We start from the raw sequence: 26264 nt of genomic DNA, 5'->3' as shown, positions 1-26264 counted from the left end.
TACATATGTATGTATGTATGTATATGCATGTGTGTTCATATATGCATGCATATATCGTTTAAATTTGTATATTTGGATGAACACATATACTCATCAAGATATACACATTATTTTTATTCGTTAAGGTGTATGTTTTCATTCCATAGAATGCAAAATATTACGAGAGTAATTTAATCATTTAGCAATAAATTTATTAGTTATATTAATTCGTGAATGGTAACCATCTCTCATTTATAAATTTTACAAAACTTACCACATTACTGATAAATTTTTAATCTTTCGATTCCCTCTTTCGAAATTTTTCCTAACAAAACCATTTTTTTTTTTTAAAAAAAAACCCCAATTACTCCAATTCATGGCACAATTCACGCTTTTATTTTATTTTATTGTTTGTGTGTGTGCGCGCGCGCGTGGATGTAGAACTTATGCTTAAAGGTCAAATATACAATCCGTATATTTTGTTGCTTAAAAGTCAACTGGATTCTAGTCTCACGATTAGCCAAGCCCAAATAAAGCATCTGCTCGATAAAATGAGAAAGAAAACGAATATATAATAATTATGTGTTGTTGCCATTTTTATTTATGGCACAAAATTACATTCCGCTAGCACACCTCCAATAGGCAATAGGGAGGATCTCAATTTGGGTGGGTTTGTTTGGAACCACCTAATACCAATTAGTCACTGAACTGAATGGTTATAAAGCCAAGTGCAATACAACTTCTGCCGTACAAACCGAAACACCTATATCGCGCGCATCAGGTTCGGTGCAGCTCAACATGCGACCTTCTTCCTGTTTATGGGATTCTCATCCAGCAACCGAGGAACTACTTCTTCCTTGTCTTTCTTGGCATTTTCTATTATATCTCTTGTCAAGAAGCTTGGTTGATTCGTTGATGAAAGAAGTCTAGCCCACATCCTATCCGTTATCACAACCTTGTGCTGTCTCTCATTGATTCGCTGCAGATTCCATCCAGAGGAGGCAGCAGTTTATCGTCATTTATAAACACAAGTAAGATCAAATCAAATCATAAAGAAACACGGTAGTCAAAAGCTATCAGCATCCTATAACTAAAAGAGTTTGTTCTGCATCGGTGCACAAAAGAGCAGCTCAGTATTCGTGTATGGTTCTCAGCATTCATGCACGTCTTTTTTTATTTTTGGTTAATGTGTCGTATGTCATGCTCATCTTCTAAAGACACAATCCACTTCACGCTAATCTTCATTGAATGAAACTATTGGAATCCAACAAATAAGGTCCTCATTCAACAAAAAAAGCCTTGTAAATAGTTACTGAATCAGACATGAGGAAAGCTAAAGTGGTGTCTATGCACGCACGTCTAGGCCTGTGGTTTGGAGAACAGACAGATTTCAAGGATTAAAAAGCAAAACCATATTCAGGGGCTTGCAGCATCCAGATTTGCAGTGCTGCTTTGCGCCACTGTTTGTATAACTACATCTATGATGATAAGATGGATTTTAGAGGATAAGCAAACATATGTAACAGGTGTCAAATCACTATATATGGACAACTAAAATGTTTTTAACCTGAGCCTAATGATTATTTATTTGAATCATGAGCATTTTAATGCAACAATATGACTTACATGGAATGGTATGTAACAGTGCCTGCCGTTGACAGGCCCTACTGTGAAGCCTGTGTACCCTGCCATTGCTCCATGAACAGCACTTTGAGCCAGAAGAGTGCAGTAAACGTTGTCTGATGCATTGCTAGGAATGGCTCGGATCATATATGTGGGATCTGTCGCAGATCCAGCGAAGTACTTGGTCAGACTTCAGAGCAGAATATACTAGTAGTAATTTTTATCATATATAAGGGGAAATTTCAAGGTACCAACCTATATATTTGAGATTAATTGCCATCTTCTGTTCTTTAGCAAAATGATTCTGCAAGAGAGAGCCATGACTTTCTCAGCTCAGTCAAACTAATTTACACAGCACAAACGATGATTAATGCACCAACATAATTTACTACTTTAGTTTTAAAGAGCCCCTGATTACAATCAAAACCTTAATTCCTAGTTATGAGAACTATATTGCTAAATGCAGCAAATAATCAGTTCAGAACTATGCATCAGAAGCCATACCTTGATGCTTTGAGATATCCACAATCCAACATCTTGTAAAAGCTTATTTCCAGAAGCATCCTGCTGATCAGTAGATTGCAGACTCTGAGAGAGTAGCTCTTGCCCTGCACCTTCTGCTGTCACAATTACCATGTGCCCTTGCTCTTTGAGTCGTTTCTCAATGTATTCATAAAGTCCACCAGGACCGTCAAGATAAAATGGTGATTCGGGAATCAAGCAGCAATCGACATCTCGACTAGCAAGAGTCGCATGCATCGCAATGAACCCTGCATTAAAGACCATTGAGAATGTTACACAAGCAATTTCACAGAGCATAACATGATGTGCTGTTGGGAAAATATGATGATCCTTCTGGAAATATAAACAGTTAAGATTATCTGATGGCAAACCGTGAAGAAACGGTGAATGTTCGGAGGGAAAACCAAATGATGCCCCAACCCCAATTAGTACCATATGTGTTACAAAACATGTACTCCAACTTTGCATATTACACTACACTGCAGCTAATTATCATTTGCACACTGAGGTCTTGACTAAGGACCTTTTCTTGCATTTTCTAATGCAAGATTGTTTGGCAAAAGAGTACAGATTATTTGATGTATTCGCCAAACAAACATCGAATTCTGGTATGAAGCTTACCGCTGTTCCGTCCCATTAACTTCACAACACCAATGCCATTCTCAACACTTGTTGCTTCCACATGTGCAGCATTAATAGCACGTTGAGCTTCCTCCACAGTAGAATCAAAACCAAAAGATTTGTCAATAACCTGCAAAAAGGAAGACAAAATTCTGAGTGCTGATAAACTGGTAATCAGCTGGAATTTATAAAGTCAGCGGCAATGTGTAGAAGGACGCTGATACAGCCACTCTTAACCTACAAACAAATTACCGGAATGTCATTATCAATGGTTTTCGGGACACCGACAACCGCAACTTTAAGACCTCGTTTTCTGATTTCCTGAGGAATGGACGACGGTATAAGTTGTAAAAGATCTAATTTACTAAAGGATTGAGAAAAGGAAGAGCGACACCTGAAGGATAGCAGCCATTCTTGAGTCACACAGATCAGAGGCTAGGAAAAACCAAATTCACCATCACATTAATTAGACATACCTCAAAAATAACACTAGCCCCCTTTTGCGTCCCATCTCCTCCAATAATATATACCTACATCAATGACAGCATGGGTTCTAGGATCAGGCAACAGATGCAAAATAAAAGCTCAGGCATATTTATTGTTCATACCTGATTGATTCCACGGTCCTGAATGCTGTCAACTATCTTTTTGGTGACATGGCCTCCGCGTGATGTTCCAAGAACTGTCCCACCACGTTTGTGGATATCATTTACAACCTTAGGTGTCAAGGATATTGTATTGCGGGAATAGAAACCCCGGTATCCTCCCTACAAATCCATCAATCTCATTTACAGTTGATACCACCGCAGAGAATAAATTGGTCAGCTTTTATAAAAACTGCTGCACAGAAGAATCCACTCACATCTATTCCCAGGACTCTATTTACACCATACATGTAGTTCAAGCCACAAACTATTTCTCTGATCACTGTGTTGAGTCCAGGGCATAAACCTCCACATGTAACGATACATGCACGTACTTCATCAGACTCGAAATGAACCTGGAAGCATTGTTGAAAAATCTTGGTTATCTACAACAAATTGGTCCTTATTTACGACAAATTTCACTCATGTCGAATATATAACATACTTTTTGGCGAGGACCTGCTCGTCGAAAATGTATCCCTCTTGGACCAGTTGCATGAACAACAACCTGCAGAAGAAATGATCAGGGAATATTAGACATGACAAGGACATTTGAATTGTAAAAACTTTGATACGCATGCTCATTGCCCATTGCTCATCTCCAAAACGGCACATTATCCTTCTACCTCAAAAAAATAAAAAACTAGCCCGCATGGCTGATCTTTGAGAATCTTTTTCGGTTCAAAGCAATTGGGTGGAGGCACTGCCTGGCGCCTTCTGGAGATGGAGGCACCAACTTCTATAAACACAAAGCGGTTTAGACTAATCTTTGCCTCCCCAAAACTCATTTAACGGAAGCAAAAAATGGTCAATCCTCATCAGCCGCAAGGGTTGAATTTATTGCTCTTACAAATTGAAAAGTGGAAGCTCAAAAACAGACTAACCTTTTGTGGAACGGTGTCATCAGCATTGACAAAGTACTGTCTGTAATCAGATATGGTAATCGTCAATATATGCAAGGTCCAGTCTTCTATGTAACTAAACAAAATTAACTGCTGAAGTTTTGTAATTGAGACTTGAAATTACTTACCTCACAGCTGAATATGCAGGATTATCTTGCAAGGGATTGGTATAAGTCTGCCAACAATAAGGACAAGGATTGAATGATTAGAGCAGCCTTTCTAGCAAAGAAAGGATGACAATTCAATAAAGACAAAACCCGCCTTTCATTTATCCTCCAGAAAACCGGCAAAAAGATAATCTTACTTACCCTCCCCCCCCCCCCCCCTCCCAAAAAAAAAAAAAAGGACACCAGCAAATAAGACGAAACAAAAGTACTTCTCTGCCTTGAACAAAAGGTTTGCTTTACTCTTCCTTGATCTACAGATGGATGAGTTTTTTATTTGCCTCGGAAACAAAGAAAAAGAGATTAGAAAAGAACAGAACATTTTAGTACTTCTCTGGTTCTGTCTACTGTAAATTAGCTTAATTACAAAGCAGCGCAAGCACTATCACTAAAGCAAAATTTTGTCTAAAGGAAAAGAAATAATTGAAAAATGGGACAAGCATCGTAAACAGGCCCTCGTAATTATGAAACAGAAGAACTACGCTATAAAGGTCAAAAACATTACTCAATATGCAGGGGAAACAGAAGCAGCTTTTTTAATAAACATATATCTCCCAAAAAGTTGGAATATCGAAAATCATTGGGAAAAAAAAATTAATAGTTAGAACTAAATTTTCAGGTTACTGAAGAGACAAGCTTGCACAAATTTCTTCAACCTTTTCCTGTTGCTTTTTGCATATTGAGATGGTAGAAGAACATTGAAAAAAAAAAAAAAATGGACCGATCAAACAGAAAATTCAACACACTCAAAAGCCTTCAACACCATATTTCCACAAAAACCAACGATCACCTTATCAAATTTATAGAGAAAGGGTGAGGGAGAAGCATAATTACAGGAAGATCAGGAATATAGTCAGATAAATGAGGAACATCTTCAAGAACATAACCGGCTTCTCCAGTCACGATTTTAGGCTGTGAATTATTGGTTGCTCCCATCGACAACTTCTTTTCAGTAACTTGAAAAGATGTAAACCCGTTTGGAAGATGAGTGTTATGAGTATGATCAGGCAACTTCAAGAAAGCTAACTTGCTAGAAGAGACACCGCCACCACCATTACAAACTGCCTCCATTCAAGTTTTGGAACAACCCAAGAAAAAGAAATGATATGATATAGCAGTAAAAGTGATTTTTGGTAAATGGATTGAATTCAGACATTGATCTTGTGTAAGGAAGGTTATTATATACTAGGAGTATTATGGCATGGTATGTGTGGGGTTGACTATTATTACTCCAACTCCACAAGTTAAAAGCATGAAGCCTTGCCCAAGTAATCTATTTAGGTATGGTTTTGAACACGGATTTTGTGTACATAACATAGAGCTTGTGCTTTTGGATCGACTGAAACAGGTGGCAGAATTGCCTAGTTATTTTCAGTAGGTGTACATCCTATTCACAAGAAAGTAGGAAGCCAGAGAAAGGGAAAGGAGGAAGGTGACTGGGAGGCTTCCATCCCTCAAAAAAAAAATAAAAAATAAAAGGAGGCTTCCAAACTGGGATTCAAGAATTAGGGACAAACATTTAAGGTGAAAAAAAAAAAAAGAAGGGTAGAAAACATGATTAAATGTCAATAGTAATGTTACAGAAACACATGTTGCTTCATGTTAACGGTAAGGGAGCACTGTGTGAGGATTGGTTCAACTCGTAAGAGAAGTTTTTTAAGATTCCCTTCGTCCAATTTTCCGTTTTCTTTCTTTCTTTCCTTTTTTTTCCAAGTGCTTGAGGTTGAAGACTCCCTCTGCTGGCTGCTAATGCCTGAGGAAAATTACCATCTTGTTATTTTCATTACGTAAAATATGCTAACTATTTTTTTGACTTGACTGGCGTGCCTTAGAAAAAAGAAAAATAGAAGGGTCCAATACACGGTGATTTGCTTTCTAGAAGTACAATTTGGACCTTGGACTTTTTCATTCAACTCCCTTTTCAAGCAGGAACTTGAGGCTAGATACCTTCTGGAATATAGAAGATTCCTTCACTATTCTAGAGATCCTGTTGAAGAAGAGTTGAACAAGTATTCTGATTTTATAATCTTGGTGGGGGGCCAAGGCACAATAACGACCATAGATAGTGATTAAACTAGGAGCTCTAAAACTTGATCCCACAGTACCATCACCATGAACTAATTCACATGATCAGTGATGTCAGGGTGTGCGAAATGGACGATGGATGTTTGATCCAATAGGGCTAAATTAAATAAGAGCTGATTATAAGAGAGGTTATCACCATTTGTAATTTTGTAAACCTGCAAAACATATTTAATTTACTATTTATATTTACCTTTCGGAGTCAAACAAATAGGCGAGGTGACCATCCTTCCAACTGTGATTAATCCTTTTCAGGAATGGATAGTGCTGCAACTAAGGAATTAAGTCAACTTCAACATGCATGCTAAAGCTATATACCTCATAGTTGTAAGAGCAGGGGGTTTGAGTTTGGTTAACTTCACCAACTAACATTTTTTAAAAAAAAAAAAAATGATCGTAAATCAGAGGAGGCAGAAAGCTACATTAAGTAAAGAATTTCCCTATCGGGTGATGTAATTAGTTCTGACTTGTGACCGCAGAGAGTATTTACGTACTGGTTGTAATTATATATGCATCTTGGAAACTAGATCAAAGGTATAAGAACATGGTGGCTTTTAATAATATTATTGTATTAACATTATTGTGAAATCTTCCATATCAGTAGTAGTTGTTAACTTAAAAATATACTATTACTTTGGCGGTTTGGCCTCCCAAACATGATTATCCATGGTTCTTTTTTTTTTTTTTTTTTCTAAATTTCTCTTGATAAAAGTGTCATATACCTCACTAATAATTAGTTTCCTTTTAGTAAATATATAACAATTAGGGAGAAATTTTTTTTTAAATGCAAATGTCCTATAAAAAACTAATTTTTAGTTTCTTATTTATAATTCCATAATTATGATTACTATAGCAACTAAGGTAAACGCTATACAAATAGGAAATCAGAGACAAACAAAAGGAAATTCGACTAACTATAAAAATGGAGTCTAACATTCATATTGTAATTATACTCTGTCTTTATTATTAGGGATAATTTCAGAAACCTCCCCTGAGGTTTATGACATTTACACTGACCTCCCCTGTGGTTTGAACAATTACACTGACCCCCCCTGAGGTTACTAATCCTTTGCAAATTTAGTCCAAACGATTAAAATATTGTTTTAGGGAGTGAAATTAGAATTTTGTACCAAATTTGTCATTTGTACTACATGTCCAATGAATGACAAAGTACTACAAATCAATTAATAATTAATAAACTTTAAAGAGTATAGTTTATAGGCAAATACGCATTACCTATTTAAAGTACCGACTTTTTACGAAAATTTTACTTTCAAACATTTAATTTAATACAAATATTTACGCTTAAATACAGATTTGTATTTACTTTCAAATATTTAATTTTTGTTAAATACAAAATCTACCAATCTCTCTTCCGTAAAATATTAATATAACACTTTTTGAATTTTAGTTCCAAATATTTATGTATTTAACATAAATTAAATGATTCAGAATAAAATGTCCATAAAGAGCCAATACTTTACTCATGTAATGGATGAAAGCCATAAAGAATTAATACTTTAGGAGCCTTTTAAAAAAAAAATATTAATTTATATTAAATAAATAACCTATCGATTTCCTTTTTGCAAGAATATTACTGTAACATTTTTTGAATTTCAAATATTTACACTCAAATACAGATTAGCATTTGCTTTCAAATATTTAATTTTTGTTAAATACAAAACCTACCAATCTTTCTTCCGTAAAAATATTAATATAACACTTTTTCAATTTTAGTTACAAATATTTATGTATTTAACATAAATTAAATGATTCAGAATAAAATGTCCATAAAGAGCCAATACTTTACTCATGTAATGGATGAAAGCCATAAAGAATTAATACTTTATGGGCCATTTTTTTTAAAAAAATATTTAATTTATATTAAATAAATAACCTACCGATTTCCTTTTTGCAAGAATATTACTGTAACATTTTTTGAATTTTACTTACAAACATTGATATATTTATCATAAATTAAATGTTTGAAAGTAAAATACCCGTAAATAGCCGATACTTTAAATAGGTAATGTGTATTTGCCTATAAACTATACTCCTTAAAGTTTATTAATTATTAATTGATTTGTAGTACTTTGTCATTCATTAGACATGTAGTACAAAGGGCAAATTTGGTACAAAATTCTAATTTCACTCCCTAAAATAATATTTTAATCGTTTGGACTAAATTTGCAAAGGATTAGTAACCTCAGGGGGGGTCAGTGTAATTGTTCAAACCACAGGGGAGATTAGTGTAAATGTTATAAACCTCAAGGGAGGTTTCTGAAATTATCCCTATTATTAAAAACTTCTTATTCCTAATTATTGACAATTGAACTTGCATTTCACGGTTAGTATACTTTGTTTGCTATGTATGTACTATTAGCTATTGAGTAAATTGTATATACATTGATAGTATATACACTATCACCGTTAGATCCATAACACATGTGTAAAAGTTGAAGTTCAAATTTAAATTTTACGTAATTATCATTTATCAAATACTGTCAATATATACCGTAAGTATAAGAAAAATTAATCCTTAACTATAATGCCTTGACGGTTCTCTTCTCACCCCTAACCTAAAAGTCCTAGTCCGTCACTGGCTGCAGGTTTGAACTTGAACATTCTGATCTGTCCCCTCCCAAGAACAAAAAAAAAAAAAAGAATCTTTTTGATCTGTAGTATGAACAATCATACGTAGGTGAGTAACTAATTTTTGATTTTGGAGCACAAGTGGACGTGTTTCATACTTTGATTGAGACATTATTGTTCAAGAATGGCGTTCCTCTCTCGTTTTTTGGCATGGAAAAGGAAAACAACGGCTTTCAAGTTTCAACATGCTGCAGATATATCATATATATATATATATGGTCAAATCAACTCGATGACTTGTGGTTTACGCCAATTGTGTACTTTGAATTTTTTTTTTTTTTACAGGAAAAGGTAAAAAGACTAATGCTCCATTAATTAATTAGGGGTTAACTTGCTTAAATCTTCCACGTCCAAATAGTCATTAAATTCTACTGCGTGCGTTTTAATATTTGAAACAATCAAGTAATTCTTCACTGAAAAGTCTAAGGACGACTCAAATTTTCCAGGCCGTCTTGTGAGTTGTGAGAACTGAGAAGACGAATGCATGCGTGACGCGGAACGAGAGAAGTCGACGGCCCGCTGAAAGTCAAATACGCATTTAGTACCGTCTCGAACGTCTGACAAACAGCGCCCCAACCGCGCCACAGGATAATTTCAGAAACCTCAGGGAGGTTTCTAATAATTTCACTGGTCTCTCTTAAGATTTGCAAAATAACACTAATCTCCCCTAACAGAATTGTGAGTCCAATTACTTACATCACATAGGAAAAAAGATTGCTTATACATCCTTCTCATTGGAAACTAATATATGATAATTAAGTAATTAGGATACTAATTAATTGTTAGTAACTAATTAACGAAAATAGCTGTTAAAATTTTATTTAATGATGAGCAGTAACCTGTAATTAGTGAATGGTGCCAATTGATATACCAAATGTTTGTTCATTTTGTCAGAAATTGATACACCAAACAGTAATTTGTCTGGATTTTTTCACTATATAAAAAAAAAATCTTTACAATTGTCTTACGATTGTACTTGCAATATTTGTTCTTATTGTTAAAGAATGTAGGTGAATTTCATAATTTTCCCCCATAGCTTGACAAGACCATGGTTTCTACACTTAAACTTCACCTTCAGCTTGTGAAATCCACACAAATCAACTAGTTTTTCACCTCAATTTTTGCTGCTTCAAATGAAAATGAGATTCGTTTTAATGTTTCTTGTTGCCTTTGTGTACAAAATGGCAAAGACTTGAAAAAATAACTGTTGTAATCCAATACACTACCCATTGGCCTAGCTTTGAAAGAAAGTCAGTTGCTGTTTATTTTTGGTTCTTTGCTATTTACACTTATCTTCTCTCACTTTTATTAATATATGTTTTATGTTTCTTTACAATACAACTTGTATACAAGTATAAAGGGAATTTATGGAATAAAAGTTTCATCTCTCTTTTTAATGGTACTTTTTTCTAATTTGAACTAATTTTGTTACCAAAACTTTAACTCAAGGGAAGTTAGTGTAATTTTACAAATCTCAAAAAAGATGAGTGAAATTATCAAAAATCTCGGAGTAGGTTTCTAAAATTATCGCATTAATTAATGAGAACCAAACCCAAAAAATGAAATGCCTTCTCATTTTTCACTGTTGTTTAAGTTCACGTGTGGAGCCAGATGCTATCAGAATTGGCATATGGTAACAAATTCACCATCCCTCCCTCTTCCCAGCAAATCTGCCTAATACTTGAATCAACTCAAATCAATTCATCTGGCTCCTATTTAATCTGTGTAACCATTAAAAAAAAAAAGAAAAAGAAAAAGAAAAAGAAGAAGAAGCAAAATCCACGTGACTGGAAGGAAAAAGCCCGTGAAAAATCGATGAATCATTTTCGGGAGTTAATAGGTTGCAATTGCAAAGCAGGCCGTGGGCATGGCCAATATTGAAAGAGAGGCCAAGAGCCACAGATAAGGTGGATTGATGATGGATATGATTAGGTGACAAATGCACATGGATTTCATGTCTTGCTACTCTTTGAGTAACCAATCAAAAAGCCCAAGCTCCAAACCCGCAATGAAATGTCACCCCACCAATTTTTGATCACCTATTTTTTTTCGGTACAAGCGACCTTTCCAATTTGGTTAGTGCGTATTCCTGCACGGCATTGTACGCCAACGTTGGATGCTCGGTTCACGCTTCAGATGATCTTCTTCTTGGCCAGCTGACAATTGGGGCCACAAAAATCAGGATGGAACCAAAAATTTTAATCCGAGAGTGCGAAATACATATGTATTTGTTCAAATTAATATAATATTTTTTGAAACATTTTTGGAGGGAACAAATAACTAAAAATACATAAATTTTTTTTTTCAAAATTCTCAATATTTTAAGGTGAAAAAAAAAATGAAGATTTAGAACTTGGGAAGCCGGTAGCTCGGTTCCGTCCTTCGGAGCAATCCGTCTTCACTTGCTTTGCTTTTTATGCTTCTTGCTAAATGGAAATAAATCTCCAAAAACAATAAATAACTAAAAAGGAAATTGTTCAGAGCATAGTATTGTTTTTCTGCTACTAATATTCTCATGTTGGGAGGAAAGGGTTGTTGTCCATTGAACTTGCTTCCTAGCTAGAATAAAAAATGTATAACTTGGTCAATTATCATATGTTTTTTTTTTTTTTTTTTTATTTCTTTATATGAGCAACACTCTTCCAGTTTTCAAACATAATGCATGTATACTTTTCCGACATTTGATTAGCAGACTTGATAGCAAATCACGACTCCTTGGTCATAATTAGCTGGACGCCATTTTTTAATGAAGACAATGACTATATAAAAAGATGGAGTCACAATCTAGTGAAAGGTATGTATGTATATAAGCTTTTACTTATCTTGTTAATAGCATGCATACGAAACTCACTAATGCCAAAGAACCCTTTATTTATTTATTTTAAAAAAAATTAGTCGTGACTCCTCACTTACTTTCTTGATGACTCGAACAAATAATTAAGAAGCGTCGTACCAACTCCACTACTCTGGTTTGTTAGCTTTTTATTTCTTTATTCCTTAGCAGTTTTTTTTTCCTTCACCAAAAGACAGTATTCGTGCAATTATATTAGCTATAAGAGCAGGTGAAACACAGGGATGCACATTCTCCATCATGATTGGACAGGATTTTGCTGCAAAGAGAGAGAGAGAGTGTTTAGCAAGTACAAAAGCAGGCTGGGCTGGCCTCCTTTGCTTGGAACACGGTATCGAATTCGTTACTGGTATTTCTTTCTCGGCTCGCTTTAAATCTCCGCTCTACGGTCGAAGCAAGGCTGCCCCCAGCTGCCATAATCATGTGCTTAGGAATCTTAATTGTTGTAAACGAAGAACACAAAATTCTGATAATTAAGAAAGTTGAGCAATCTTTGTGCTCATCTTCGCAGGTGCATAAAGCTTCCATTGGATGATCAAATATGCTGGGAAACTGGTTTCAGGTCACGTTCGAGTTATTGAAGTACAAGACAGACAGTTTTCCATCAAATTTGGAGATGAGCTGATGTGCTGTAAAACCCCTGTAGCGATTTTCATAAGTTGCCATGCATATCTCGATGACCTTTCTTGACATCTCGTCCTCTGCGTAAAAGCGTTGGGCTAAGAGTTCTTCAGCAGTTATCCACTGTAATATAAGAAAAAACATGGCCATGGGATCCAAACCATGCAAACAGACCAATCAAGTCAATCGACCATGCAACTCGATCGTTAACTTAATTTGTACAACTTGTTTGGTTTGAAATCGACAAAAGATGTTCACCTTTGCGTCCTGAATCTCCTTTTCGTCTATTGTGATCTCTGAGGACAATGGCTTAAGCATGCACGCGAAGAGCAAGTCGGACTTCTCAAAAGCCACGCGGTGGACGTGTCTGCCGGGTTGACGTTTAGAAACCATAAGCCTCCAGAAAATCCGAGTAGAAGAGAAGTGTAATGTAATGGTACTGGTAAGATGACATTTGCTTAAAGCACTAACCTAAACGCCACCATTTCAAGGAACATTGTATCAACCTGCGAATGAGAACGGAAGCATTTCACTGGTCAGGAGAAAGTATTGGAAAACATTAGTATGCAATTTGATTGCAGCAGTCGAGAGTGAATAGTAAATATTGGTGAAGGTTCTTACTCCAGTTTCTTCTTTCACTTCTCTTGTAGCACCAGAGAATATTTCTTCAGACTGAAATGGGTAAAGGAAACCGGATGAGTGATTCCTTTGCCGAAAGAAGAACTGAGCATTGTTAGAGAGACGGGAGAAAGGAATCAGAGAATATACCTTATTTATATAGCCAGTGGGCAGCTTCCATACTCCCACGCAACTACAGGAGCTTTTCTCTTTAACCACGAGGATCTAATGAAAAAAAATGCTATAATCATTACAATTGTAGAGCGAATTACCTAATTAAAAAGATGTGCTGATAATTCAGAAAGCAGAATCAATTGGCATGACGACCCCCACAGGAAATCCCTCCCTAGACGACCCCCAACTCATGACCCCAGAATGTGTACCTCTCTGTTATCGTTAATCACAAATCCTGCAATGCCTATTTGATGTGAAGGGCTTGTTGGGAGCATGCATGGCTCGTCAGGGATCCAGTAAGTTAGCATCATGTAACCAGGTTCAGCATGGTGGTAATCAAAACCTTCCTGCAAATTGAAGTTATGTCAGAATAAAATTCACCCGAGGCATACAATTGTCAGTATTGATAATAAGAGATAGCAGTAATGAAATCAGAAGCATATGCCAAACAGCAACCTGAATAGCTATTGGAACAAGATCGGACTGCTCATGGAATAGTTTGAGCCATATTCCTTTTTTCCCCTGCATAATGATAGTGTACAAGTCAACCACTGAAGCTTGTATTCTGAGTTTCGGGGATTTTCATACTATGTATGCTGAACACAATTTATGCATCGTCCCTACTCCTAGGGCAAACATCAACACTGGATAATTACCAATAATGTGACAATATGCAGTAAAGTATTAATTCTATGATCTTTGAAACTGTTATACTTTAGAATCCACACTTAAGTTAAAGAGGTAATGGGCTGTGGATTTCTCAATTAATCTCTTGAGGATGACCGTCTTTATTCAACAAAGCCAAAACCATGTTTCAGTGCCTTATAGCTCATTCGTTAACTTATTGCATCATCAGAAAACTGGACATAAACTTCACTAAACTTCAGCAATATTGAATGTTGGGTAGTGGCAAACTGCAAGTTCGGTAATTGCCATCCACTAATGACTGGAGATCAAACAAAGATGCACATAGTTGTTTGTAAATTATGTAAGAATACTCGAGTACCTGACTCCTGAGTTTTTTTCTTTTTTTAAATGAAGTACTGGAATTAAGTTTCTAATAATACCTTTGCCTTCCAGTTGGACAAGGAAGCGCGAAGAGCTGCTGCAAAAGCATTTGCACTGGAGGGCAAGCTTGCTGAATCAATAACAATTCCATTGTAGTCATCATCCCATGCATCTAGCAGTTCTGCTGGCATGCTTGGGGACAATGTATTTGACGAGAAAACATGAATTCCTCCTTTCTTTGGCATTGGAGAGGAACATAGTTTAGCCTTCTGTGTTTTTGATTTGGAGGGAATGCACGTCCAAGATAAACCTTTACAAAGTGTGAAATTTTTTTTAAAAAAAATCATTAATATACCAAGATTATAAGGGGATAAGCTTGCATGGCTTAAAACAAATATCAAATCAACTTGGAAAACAATAATCTTCATTACTCACTGCTAAATAGGTCGATGGCATTGCTATCTCTAGTATGGGCAATCCCTTGAGTCTCTTGAAAATGCTGGCCACTGAACACTGGCCATTGACAAATTGCTGCTTGTGCTGCCATTTCTTTTGGTTAGAAGTCCACCATTCATTCAACTTGTGACAATTTAAAACCCCCTTGTTTTACGAGTATAAATAGCAATTAAAATGCCATACCACATAAAGGTCAGCAGAATAAAATGAGAATTTGAGAAGGAATAGCTTCCTGCAGGACAAGTAGACGATATTGAAAAAGAAATCCAGGGCTTGCAGTGCTATGTGGTGGCCGTTTGCCGTGAAATACAACAAACTATATATAGGCTTTATGCCTTGCCATGCAACTAAAGCATAAAGTAGCTCCTTCTTTTTTTCTGGCCCAGTGGGCATCAAGAAATTCTGGAACTAGTTAATCAAGTGAAAGTTCCAAATTTCTGCTAGTTATCCAATATCCTACCAAACAAGGGATAAGAATATTCTCCCAATTGAATGCGTAGACCTCCAGGAGGTGGTATTGTTGATGTTCTTATAAGCATTTATGGAATCTAATGTATATTTCTACGTGATGTAGCAGAGAAATAAGAGGCCCATGTTTTGGAATAAAACAATTTGCTTCAAAACAGTGGAATTATTCTTGTTCCCTGTTGACTGATTCTGTAGAGCAGCCATTATTCCTTCAATCTTCACCTTGACAATTCAATTACCTGCAACCAAACGATCAAGGCCATCAAAATCAACACCACGAATATTTAAAAGGATATAAACTGCACATATATATATATATATATATATATATATATATATATATGTCGTCAATGATATAAACTGATGAAGTTCCGGTTCCTATATAATTATATGCATCTGTTTTCTACTTAGTATAGCGTTCCAAACTTCCACAAAAAGATTTGGGAGGTAGAAGACACAGCAAGAATCTACGATCACACTAATACGCGAAGCTCTCGACATCATCAAATTTTTTCAAATAATATTTCACTTGCATCATAAACACATTTTTTAACTCATCCTTTTATATTTCTAATCATATTTTTATTTCACATGCATCGCATTACAAAAAGTGTTACAATAATTATTCTAAATAATATTTCAAAGAATATTTTATCCAAACAAACTAAATATTATTATTATTATTATAAATTTGCCACTCCGCATCCGTTGGACATTTCTTTGAGAATACTACTAACATTTAAGCAGTCTAAAAAACTAAAATCCACGCTTGACCAAATGAAAAATCATTGCATAGGCTAATTCCTCTAGTGGGAGCTAAATGGTAAAGAAGGCTTATAACTTCTCAATTTCTCATTCATACGTATTATTTCATATGCCTTTGAGAATTAACCTTAAAACAAAAACATAAAAACTTTAAAAATAAAAAGAGCATGCTGGTAATTTGAGACTACCTCTGTCGCAATCACACTAATTGCTGTATTTTTTATTCCATATTTCAATCATGAATTTGGTTAGCTACCGTAACTTCACGCCGTTAGTAATCCTAGGCCCATTTAGCTTGCACAAGTCATCGTATCTTTTGGGGAAAAAAAAGAAAAAGAAAAAGGTTATTCCGCATAACGTGCAGTCGGGGAGCTGGGATTGCGTGTTGGGGAATTTTTTGAAGTGACAACATCTGTACCATCTATTGGGTCAATCTTTGAAAAAAGAAAAGGACCTACCACCACCTAAAATAGATTCGGAGATCGGAATGCTTGTCGGATGTCCACCTTGTCCAATGCAAGTACGGAGATCCTAGAGTCCACAGAAAAGCCCAGCCATATTTTGGATGCCAAGCCCAGCCATACTTGATCCAGAGTTTGGAAAATGGGATTTACGACAACGATGATCTAGTGTTTCGATCACAATATTTGGGTGGATAGTTTTAATTGAGATGTACTATACCTAAGGAATGATGAGATTGATGAGTCCAGAAGCCGTCGGATGTTAACTTTTTTTTTACAAAAAATGGTCGGAAGTTAACTTCAATAAAGTTGTTGCGGACGTCATTTTGCACCCGGTGGCATGAAAACATTTTTCAGCGGAAATAATTTTGCCAAACATTAGAAATTCTGGAAAATATTTTTAGTCCAAACAAACAAACGGGGTCACTTAAAGTTCTAGGTCGTATCTCGCTGCTACTGTAGGGTAGCCTTAAATCAGCGGTCGAGATTTGATCTCGGCAACGACATTACAGGAGCCTTACAAAACATAAACTCTCACGTGCGAGGATTCATCTGGTCGCACTCGCACGTATCAATGCTGGTCATTCGCCGTCCTCACTCGGCTTTCTGTTTCTGCAGCTAATCCCGAAGCCCAAACCCTCCGCGGCCTTCACTCACATACAAAATCTACCAGCGACTACTACTACACAGAAATCACACTCGTCGGAGACTATTGTTTCTTCGGTGCTGCTGCATCCGTCGCCTCCAACAAATCATGTATCGGACCGCTGCTTCACGCCTAAGAGCTCTCAAGGTTTGCCCTATTTACCTTTGTCCGCTGGGGGGGGGGGGCGGGTTTTATTGCCATATTTTATTTATTACTTGATTTTTTTGAAATGGAAATTAGCTCACTGCATGAGTTTTTTTAACTATTGTATGGCCTCAACTTTATTGGATCGGATTGATGTTATTGACTGATTCGTTATGCTTTTTTTTTTCACCCTGAACTAATTTCTGGGTCTTTCTATGGAATGTGATTTTGTCGAATTAATATGCTGATGCTGTGTGTGTGTGTGTTTGGGTTGGTTAGGGAAATGATTGTTTTTCTCTTATAAAAGCTTCGCTCAGTCAAAAAGGATTATCAATTCGTTGAATAGTTGGAAGATATAATGAAGGGATTTGTACTGTGTCGTAACGTGTGAAGCTTTGAAATTTTGTCCACATTGATTCCTCATTAAAAACTACAATACTTGGGTCTTTTGTATAATTTGGGACTTTTTTGGCATCCTTTGGAGATGGGTTTAAATCCTTTTGTTGTTGAGCTGGAATTGTATAATACCTTGAAATTGTTTTATAGAAGAGTTAGTTTGAGATGATATTTAGTGTCCCTAAATTGCATTGCTAGGATTAGAGATTTACACGATAGAAGTTGGTATTTCTATGGGAGAAGGATTCGTAAGTGGAATATTGGCTCAATAGTTGGCCAAATACTGAGGAGTGAATGGTATTTCTGGGTGTTGCAAAATGTTACTTTGTGCAGTTACTCATTAAAGATGTTTTAGCTGTCATGTTGTGATATTAGAGACTTACTGTCTGAAAACATGTGGTCTTTGGGTGTTGAATTATGTGATAGGGCCGGACGGGCAATGGAGCATTGAAAAGATTTGCTAGTTCTGCTGCTGTTGCAACCCAATCATCCTCAGGGGGTTTCTTTAATTGGCTGACTGGAGAAAAATCTTCTTCACTTCCATCTCTGGACTTCCCACTCAAAGATGTTACCATCCCACCTCCGGTCCCTGATTATGTTGAACCAGGGAAGACCAAGATAACAACTCTTCCAAATGGTCTTAGAATAGCCTCAGAAACATCAGCTGTATGAATCATGAAAACCAATTTCCTCCTGCTTGGAAAAGACACCTTTTCGGAATGTAAAGTAGCTATTGATTTTTTTTCCCTCTCTTTTGCTTGTAACAGAACCCTGCTGCCTCCATTGGGTTGTATGTTGATTGTGGCTCAATCTATGAAGCACCTACTTCGTATGGTGCGACACATCTTCTGGAACGCATGGCCTTTAAGAGCACAAAAAACCGAAGCCACTTGCGTGTTGTACGAGAAGTTGAGGCAATTGGCGGCAATGTGACAGCCGCAGCCTCTAGGGAGCAAATGGTTTACACATATGATGCTTTAAAAACACATCTTCCAGAAATGGTAGAACTTCTAGTTGACAGTGTGAGGAACCCTGCTTTCCTGGATTGGGAAGTTAAAGAGCAGGTACTACAATTTTTGCATGGTTTATCCGCTATGTCCTATATTTTTTTGCAATTTAGGGTTTTTAGTGGCAAATTTCATTTTTCAGATTGAGAAGGTGAAAGAAGAAATCATTGAGTACTCCAAAAACCCCCAACATTTGCTTTTGGAGGCAATTCACTCCACAGGCTATTCTGGTCCATATGGACATCCACTTATGGCATCAGAATTTGCTGTGGAAAGATTGAACAGTACAGTGCTGGAGGAGTTTGTTGCTGTGAGTTTGCAGAAATCTTTATATTTTTATGCCCTACATTTCCACATTTTCTCCTTAGTGCTTTTCCTCATTTTTGTGCCATATCTGTTGCAATCGTTTTTCCAGTCATTTCTGCTCCTAATTGGTTTTTGGCTTTACAGGAAAACTATACTGCTCCTCGTATCGTCCTTGCAGCATCAGGTGTTGAACATGATGAGCTATTGAAATTTGCGGAACCACTTCTCTCTGACATGCCTAAACTTCACCGCTCGGAGGAGCCAAAGCCTGTATATGTAGGAGGTGATTATCGTCGTCATGCGGATGAAGGGGTGTGTCATTGTCTGCCATACATCTGGTTAAATTCAACAATCTCATGAAGCTTTTGTTATCTTGAATGTCTTGATGATCTATGCTTTCATTGTTTTAAACAGACTACTCATTTTGCTCTTGCCTTTGAATTACCTGGGGGATGGCTGAAGGAAAAGGAAGCAATGACTTTGACAGTGCTTCAGGTACTTCTAGTTTAATAATAATGCAATAACTTGTTGGCTTTTTCTTTAACCTTGTATTATCAAGTATAACTTCATAATGGTTTCCCTTTTTTCCACTACCGTAGTTCTTTTACATTTTTTTTTGTTCTTTCTCTATCTGGAATTTATGTTTGGAGGATTTGGTTATTGGATTGCCCTGTAGTTGCTTATGGGAGGAGGTGGATCCTTCTCAGCTGGTGGTCCAGGGAAAGGGATGTACTCAAGACTATGTAAGTTGTTTGGGTCCTGATGTGCTACCTTCTTGAGTATAAACCTGAACATCACATTGGGTGGTGGATTTACAAAAGGTTTTGGCATCATTTGTTGTTTAAATATTGTTTATCTTGTTAAGGATCTCATGTCATCTAGCTTAGTCTGTACCCTTCTTGCATGGTTTGCTGTATCTGAATGCTTAGGTTATATGTGGGCATTGTTGTCTACCTTCCTAAAAAAGATTGTGTGAAAATTGAGTTCCTCTTTTTATTTATCAAAAATGGAGAAAAAGGATATATTCTTATTTGACACCTTACTGATTTTTGTATGGTGTTGGGGTGCAGATCTTCGTGTTCTGAATGAGTATCCACAGATGCAGATGTTTAGTGCATTCAGTTCCATTTACAACAGCACTGGTTTATTTGGAATTCAAGCAACCACTGTGAGTGTTTGTTTAAGTTTATGAGCATATTACTTGGTGCAGGAGTGCATATGCTTTCCTTTCATTTAAACATGTCACTGACTTTATTATTCGTCTTGGCATTTTAATCATCTATGTTTGTTATGATTAACGCCTAGGCTTTTGTTTTTCTGGCTTTGTTGGAAAAGTTGCTTGTCCTAATGCTTCGAGTGACTCTTTCTCCTGGAGTTATTGCATTCTTGTCTCCAGTCATTGTTTGCTAGTTGGAGTCTTGAGTCTGGCATATCGAAGTAGTTTAGTAGTTGTTGATAAGATATTATTCTATATGTTTTTTTGTTGCAGCTGAGGGTAAGGGATGCGAATTTTAGAATTAGATTATAGAAAGGGAGATAATGCTCTTGATGAGGTTGAAGTAGATATCAAGATTAGATTTATTGCTGAATTGAAGGGTCTAGTTATTTTTGTTTTTTGTAGTTTGGAATAATACATAGTTCTATTGATGTAAATTTAAAAGGCTAAAGTATTTTATGGCTTATTTAGTTACTTTGGTGTCCAAATCATGCTGCTAGGATGCCTTGTTGCAAATAAATTAAGTTTTATTTACTTTATTAATGTTTATGCCACTACCTTTTTTAGAATTGACGTTCTCAGTGGATATGCTGATGAGCTAACTGATTGAATCTGGATATAGATAATGTTATCCAGAAATGTCTGTATATGCTTTTTCTTGTTCAAATGTGTTAAACCTTGGACGTGTGCTGTGGAATTTTGATTGAACTTGTTTTTGGTTCAGAGTTCTGATTTTGTGACAAAAGCTGTAGATGTTGCGGTAAAAGAACTTATTGCAGTTGCAAGCCCTGGAGAAGGTTTGCCCTCATTTCATGGCCTAAATTTGTTTCTCGATTTGAAACTGATGATCCCCTCATCCCGATTCTTTTGCTTATTTAGCACATTTTACTTAAAACTGGAGAAGAGGTGAGCTCTTTTATTTATCTTTGATGCAGTTGATCAGGGACAGCTCGATCGTGCCAAACAGGCAACAAAGTCTGCCATTTTGATGAACCTCGAATCAAGAGTATGCAAATTTTCTTTTTCCTGCATTTTCTTGTGGTGGTTTTGAAGAATTGTGGTTTCTGCTATAATTTACTGATGGAATATCAGACTAAATGATGTTATGGTGATTTTACAGATGGTTACATCAGAAGATATTGGTAAACAAATTTCAACATACGGAGAGAGGTAAGCCCAGTAATCCTTTCCCTTTCTGTTCTTGTATATGTTTCAGAAAAGCCAACAATAGCAATTGCGAGACCTTAACTAGCAGAAATTAGTGTGAAATTAGAATTTTATGTGCAAAGTTAGTCCACATTGTTTCTATTTCTCAATTACTTGGGCTCTACTGGATGATTGCACTTCTTGGTCTCCTTTGCCCTGTCATAGATAGTATAATGAGGTACCATGTTTGTTAATCCTTTTTAACCTAGCCTTCTTGGATTGTAATACTACTGTATGAGAGTTAAAATATGAGTTTTTGAGGAGTGCCTGTAGTACTAACCTGTGGAAAGAGTATACTCGAGAGTAAACTTGGTACTTGAGGCCTATTTATATAATTTGGTATTTTAGTCAGTTTGTGCTTCTGAAGCATCTTACCTGTCGGTTTATATAATTTGGCCAACATCCATTATATCTGCTCTTTTTGACAAGAACAACTGGGTAGAGGATGTGCTATAAAGACATCTGAACAAAGTTTGAAAATTCTTTCCAACTTCAAGATGCTCTCTTATCATCATTGTTATGTAGAATGGCTTTTCTGCAAGAGCTGCTGTTGTTGGGCTAGCTCTATGTGAAACCGGTCTTGTTAGGCCTTCTAATCCTTGCTTCCACCAAGAACACTGCCTATGCGGAACACCGTCCTTGTTTAACAGACCTTTTGCTTTATTGGCTTTCCTTTTGATTTTTTTTTCCCTTTAACAATTACATTCCCCTTTCTTTTGTAGGAAACCTGTGGAGCAGTTCTTGAAGACCATAGACGAAATTAAAGTACAAGACATCGTCTCTGTTGCTCAGAAACTTATTACTTCTCCTCTTACGCTGGCATCACATGGGGATGGTAAAGCCAATATCTTTTTTCTTTAGCTACATCAGCAATTCGTGGTCATATTTCATGGTTTTCCTGATGTTCTTTTCCCGTAATTGGCAGTTGTATATTTCCCAAGTTATGATGCTGTCAGCCGAAGGTTCCATTAGGAATGAATCATTTCTTTTACAGTCCCGCAGACGCCAGGCTGCATTTTTCAAGAATTTGAGCTGCCTTGTGGCCTCTAGTGTTGATAATAATGAATTTCGCAACGCTTAATGTGAACATAATATGGAAAGCTGAGCCATTTGACGCTTGATGTATCCTTAGGCCATTTTTTTTTTTGGGGGGTTCGGAAAGTTTTAAATTTATTGAACAAATTTATTTTGTCGACTTCTAATCATTTTCAAACACAGAAGTTCTTATCTTTCCCTTGGGATCGGCTTGCTCTATTTTCTCTTTTATTCCCCCGCCTCTCTCTGAAGCTAGATATGTTAGGCTTGTGAAGTGGCTACTTCATCAGTTTTAGGAGGAAGTTGATGATATATTTTTGGAAGTAGTTTTGCATGAACGTTTTGAAGAGGGGGATGGTGATGAACCATATACCTGCGTGTGTGTGGTTTTTGGCTTCTCATTCCAAACGACTATTATATTAGTAGGTTGACCCTTGAAAGCTCAATATCGACGCCAATGATCTCTGTTACCGTATACAACCAAATTGTCTTTCTAGCCCAAGTGAAAAAGGAGAAATTGAAAATAAACAATCAGTATATCCCTTTGGCGTTTTGTTATTCTAGTCTTTTCCTGTCAGAGACCCCGTCAATGCTTGTTTATATGTATGAAGGAGACTTCACGGATAAACAAAATCATGAATTGAAATAGAGACTTTTACATTGTGATATGAAAATGAACAGTGGCCCTGAATCTTCAACAAAAACATCAAATAAAAAAAAAAAAAAAACCAGAGAACTGATGAATCTCTGAGACCCTAAGCCGTGAGGAGGTGTGTATGGGTAGACTTTCTTATCCGTGAAGGATCAGACGAGAAATCTTTATTCTGATAACGAAAGAAAGAAGAAAATTATACCTACAATCACCAATTTAAAGGCACATACAACAACATTCTCAACTGCAAGGTCAAAGTCAGTGATCACTCTCAATTTAGCAGTATATATATATATTCTACAAATCCTGGGGTCTGAGAGAAACTGACACCATTACATATTCTTCTTCGACATGCTTCAATATTCAAACATCAACTCTATGAGCATATATAGCAAATCCCACATGATAAAGTATTACTACTGTGGATTGATTCAGCCAAAAAAAAAACCCAACTGTAGTCTGTCGTGCCTTGGAGGTGGAGGAGTAAGACTAAAGGCCTTGTTAAACTATCACAACTCTCGCAGCAGAAGAAGAATTGAGCAAAAATCGGAGGACAACAGTAGATGAACCTAACACGACTAAGTTATGCATCCAATTCGAATAGAATCAAAAAAGTTAAATTGGTCGTAACCAACCTCACCTCACATTAAAAACGAAAAAAAAAAAAAATCTTGCCAAGTCCTAACTAATTCTGGGTTTTCTTCCTTGCTTTGGCCTTCATCCACCTTCCTTAGACAAACTTGTGAGTTCCGGACAAGCTGCAAGATGTATCATCATACCATATATATGGCCAATTAAAATTTCACAACTTCCCTTTTGTCCATCTTCTGCATTTTCTTATCTTCTTGCTTCTTGTGATTGCGCTCTTTCCAAAGCTCATTTCTCTATCCTACACACAATTACTAGTAATTCGTTAGCTAGCTAGTTAATTTATCCAGTCATCCAGTTTATATATTGAAAGTTTATATACTGACCAATTACAACGACAAGATTAATTCATCTCACAAAAACACATAAGTGGACTTTTTAAGTCATCCAGTTAGAAATTCTCGTCGCTCTACGAAATGATTTAAATGGAAAAAAAAAATTCCTATTTTGCTACATGCTAAAAAGCCTTAATTACCTTCTAACTATTGAAAGGAGAAAAAGAAATCTCGAGATCAAGTGTCAAACTAAAGTAAAGTCGTCCACAATTAGAAAAAAAAAATTTAATATGTAAAAGTAAGTAATGTATGTCTTTAAACACTTTTGGCTTAATGATGAGGGCGATGGCATGCCTGCTCATAACCAAATCATTAGAGGATGGCAAACAGGTCACATGGCCAAATACAAGTGGAGGCATAACCATATATTATATATATATATATATATATATATAGAGTGCGTGAACAATGCCAAGCAATTTTCTATCGCCATTATATATTGGGTTTGAGGTTCTTTTTTTTTTCGTCATTTTAATGGCTCAGTTTATTTTGTTTCTAATGTTAAAGAACGAAATATGAGTTAGTTGAAATACTTGGTGTTAACAAAATTCCCAGTAGATTAAAGAAGCAACACGTTCCTTTTTTTCCTTTTTTTTTTGGATTATATATATTTATATATACAGGAGGATAATCAATTCTTATAAAATTTTGGTACCCTCATTTCCGATGCATCAAGGTTTGTAAATTAACATTTACCTGATAATGAAGCAATTTTTTGAATTTTTTTTTTTTAAAAAAAGCTTTTTGGTATAGGAAGCATAGTGGGCTGCGGCGTTGCTTTTTCATTTTTCTTTTTCTCAAATCAAATCCTCACAGGATTGCACGTATCTTTGTTTTTAATTTCTTTATAGATTGACTCTCCATCTCTATCTTCTTTTTTTTTTTCAAACATACAAAGAAAAAGTTCACATACAGTTAAATTAGATTTAGTGGAAAAGATTTTGGTTTTCTCATCATTTCACTTATTCTATCTTCCCATGGCCATCTATCTGCATCACCACTTCACTTCTAAAAGAATAAAATAAAAGCAAGTACTTATATTATTAAGATCAGCAAGGAGAGGGATTTAAATTAGTGTTTGGATAGGGTATTATTTGAAATATTATTTGGAATAATTACTGTAGCACTTTTTGTGATGTGATGTATGTGAAATAAAAAGGTGGTTGGGAATATAAAAAGGTGAGTTGGAAAATGTGTTTATGATGCAAGCGAAATATTATTTGGGATAAGTTTTGTATCCAAACACTAGTAATTATTAAGTTTTTGTTGTCGCTTGAATAATCAAAAGATTTTCTTTCTTTATCTTTTCTGTCTATGTAAGTAATGAAAGTTGAGGTCCTCGTCCTGACCTGCTTCGGCCTCTAATTTCCTAACAACAGAAAAGCCACCTGAAATCAATTTTATGTCCCCAGGAGGATTACTAAGTTTTACCTTCAAATTTGGAAATCATTATTATTAATATTTTGCTACTTAATACAAATTCGATGAGATGTTGAATGCATGCTCAGAAAGCACATTCCTCACCACTTACAACAACGTCTCGGTTGGTCTTTTCAACATTATTGATTATGTAAAAATTACTACTTAACAAACACTAGTCTGAATTGGATGGGATGATCATCGATACATCAGCCCCAACAATTCGATCCATCATCTTTATTTATAATACAAAACAGAAAGAACCCAGTATACAGAACAGCGAATCGTACTGATAGATAATCTTTCTTTCTTTCTTTCTGTGCTTTTTAACAACAGAGAAACTTCTCAATCAGCAGGTGCCGTACGCTCGAAATTTGATGCATCTGGTGTTGTTTGCACAGAATGCCAAGATGATTGTGGCACATGCGGGAGTGTGGAGACACCGACACCCCACCACCAATCTCATATCATATAGTAAAATATATACAATTAATTATTCTAATTTACAAAGACACCATGGTGGGTCAGTCAGCAGTCAACTTGGCAGATAGTCTCACTCTCACCGGTTTCAGATCCTTCTTCCTTCTCCCTTTCCTTTCTTTGGGACAAAAAGACATGTACAGTCTAATTAAAGGATGCCCAT

The 26264-nt window shown here is 36.1% G+C and overlaps 3 protein-coding genes across 4 annotated transcripts; 1 reads left to right on the top strand and 2 right to left on the bottom strand.

Moving 5' to 3' along the window:
- Nucleotides 1-531: 531 nt before the first annotated feature.
- On the bottom strand, nucleotides 532-5884 carry LOC113694528 (ATP-dependent 6-phosphofructokinase 3). The gene is made up of 13 exons (XM_027213358.2): nucleotides 5290-5884; nucleotides 4420-4466; nucleotides 4274-4313; nucleotides 3835-3897; nucleotides 3608-3745; nucleotides 3354-3512; nucleotides 3222-3275; nucleotides 2998-3066; nucleotides 2746-2875; nucleotides 2107-2372; nucleotides 1858-1906; nucleotides 1606-1760; nucleotides 532-958 (listed from the first exon to the last, which is right to left on the bottom strand). The coding sequence occupies exons 1-13, from the start codon at nucleotides 5524-5526 to the stop codon at nucleotides 773-775; spliced, it is 1593 nt and encodes a 530-aa protein (XP_027069159.1). The 5' UTR covers nucleotides 5527-5884; the 3' UTR covers nucleotides 532-772.
- A 6337-nt stretch (nucleotides 5885-12221) lies between these two features.
- Nucleotides 12222-15148, bottom strand: LOC113694566 (nudix hydrolase 8). 2 transcript variants are annotated; one of them, XM_072054958.1, is made up of 9 exons: nucleotides 14897-15148; nucleotides 14521-14771; nucleotides 13910-13975; nucleotides 13663-13800; nucleotides 13430-13504; nucleotides 13283-13333; nucleotides 13133-13167; nucleotides 12920-13028; nucleotides 12222-12741 (listed from the first exon to the last, which is right to left on the bottom strand). In XM_072054958.1, the coding sequence occupies exons 1-9, from the start codon at nucleotides 15006-15008 to the stop codon at nucleotides 12604-12606; spliced, it is 975 nt and encodes a 324-aa protein (XP_071911059.1). In that variant the 5' UTR covers nucleotides 15009-15148; the 3' UTR covers nucleotides 12222-12603. The 2 variants fall into 2 exon arrangements, with proteins under 2 accessions (XP_071911059.1, XP_027069203.1); XM_027213402.2 differs by having other exon boundaries at nucleotides 12222-12784; nucleotides 14897-15144.
- A 1928-nt stretch (nucleotides 15149-17076) lies between these two features.
- LOC113697025 (mitochondrial-processing peptidase subunit alpha-like) lies at nucleotides 17077-22763 on the top strand. The gene is made up of 13 exons (XM_027216443.2): nucleotides 17077-17404; nucleotides 18224-18463; nucleotides 18565-18861; nucleotides 18947-19114; nucleotides 19255-19422; nucleotides 19525-19605; nucleotides 19787-19853; nucleotides 20181-20278; nucleotides 21051-21123; nucleotides 21262-21332; nucleotides 21447-21496; nucleotides 22255-22367; nucleotides 22458-22763. Exons 1-13 carry the CDS (start codon nucleotides 17366-17368, stop codon nucleotides 22502-22504), a joined length of 1512 nt encoding a protein of 503 aa, XP_027072244.1. The 5' UTR covers nucleotides 17077-17365; the 3' UTR covers nucleotides 22505-22763.
- Nucleotides 22764-26264: the final 3501 nt, after the last annotated feature.

This window comes from Coffea arabica, chromosome 6e (assembly GCF_036785885.1).
Source record: "Coffea arabica cultivar ET-39 chromosome 6e, Coffea Arabica ET-39 HiFi, whole genome shotgun sequence".
Lineage (NCBI taxonomy): Eukaryota > Viridiplantae > Streptophyta > Magnoliopsida > Gentianales > Rubiaceae > Coffea > Coffea arabica.
Note: the sequence above shows the minus strand (reverse complement) of the source record. Positions and strands in the feature narration are given on the sequence as shown.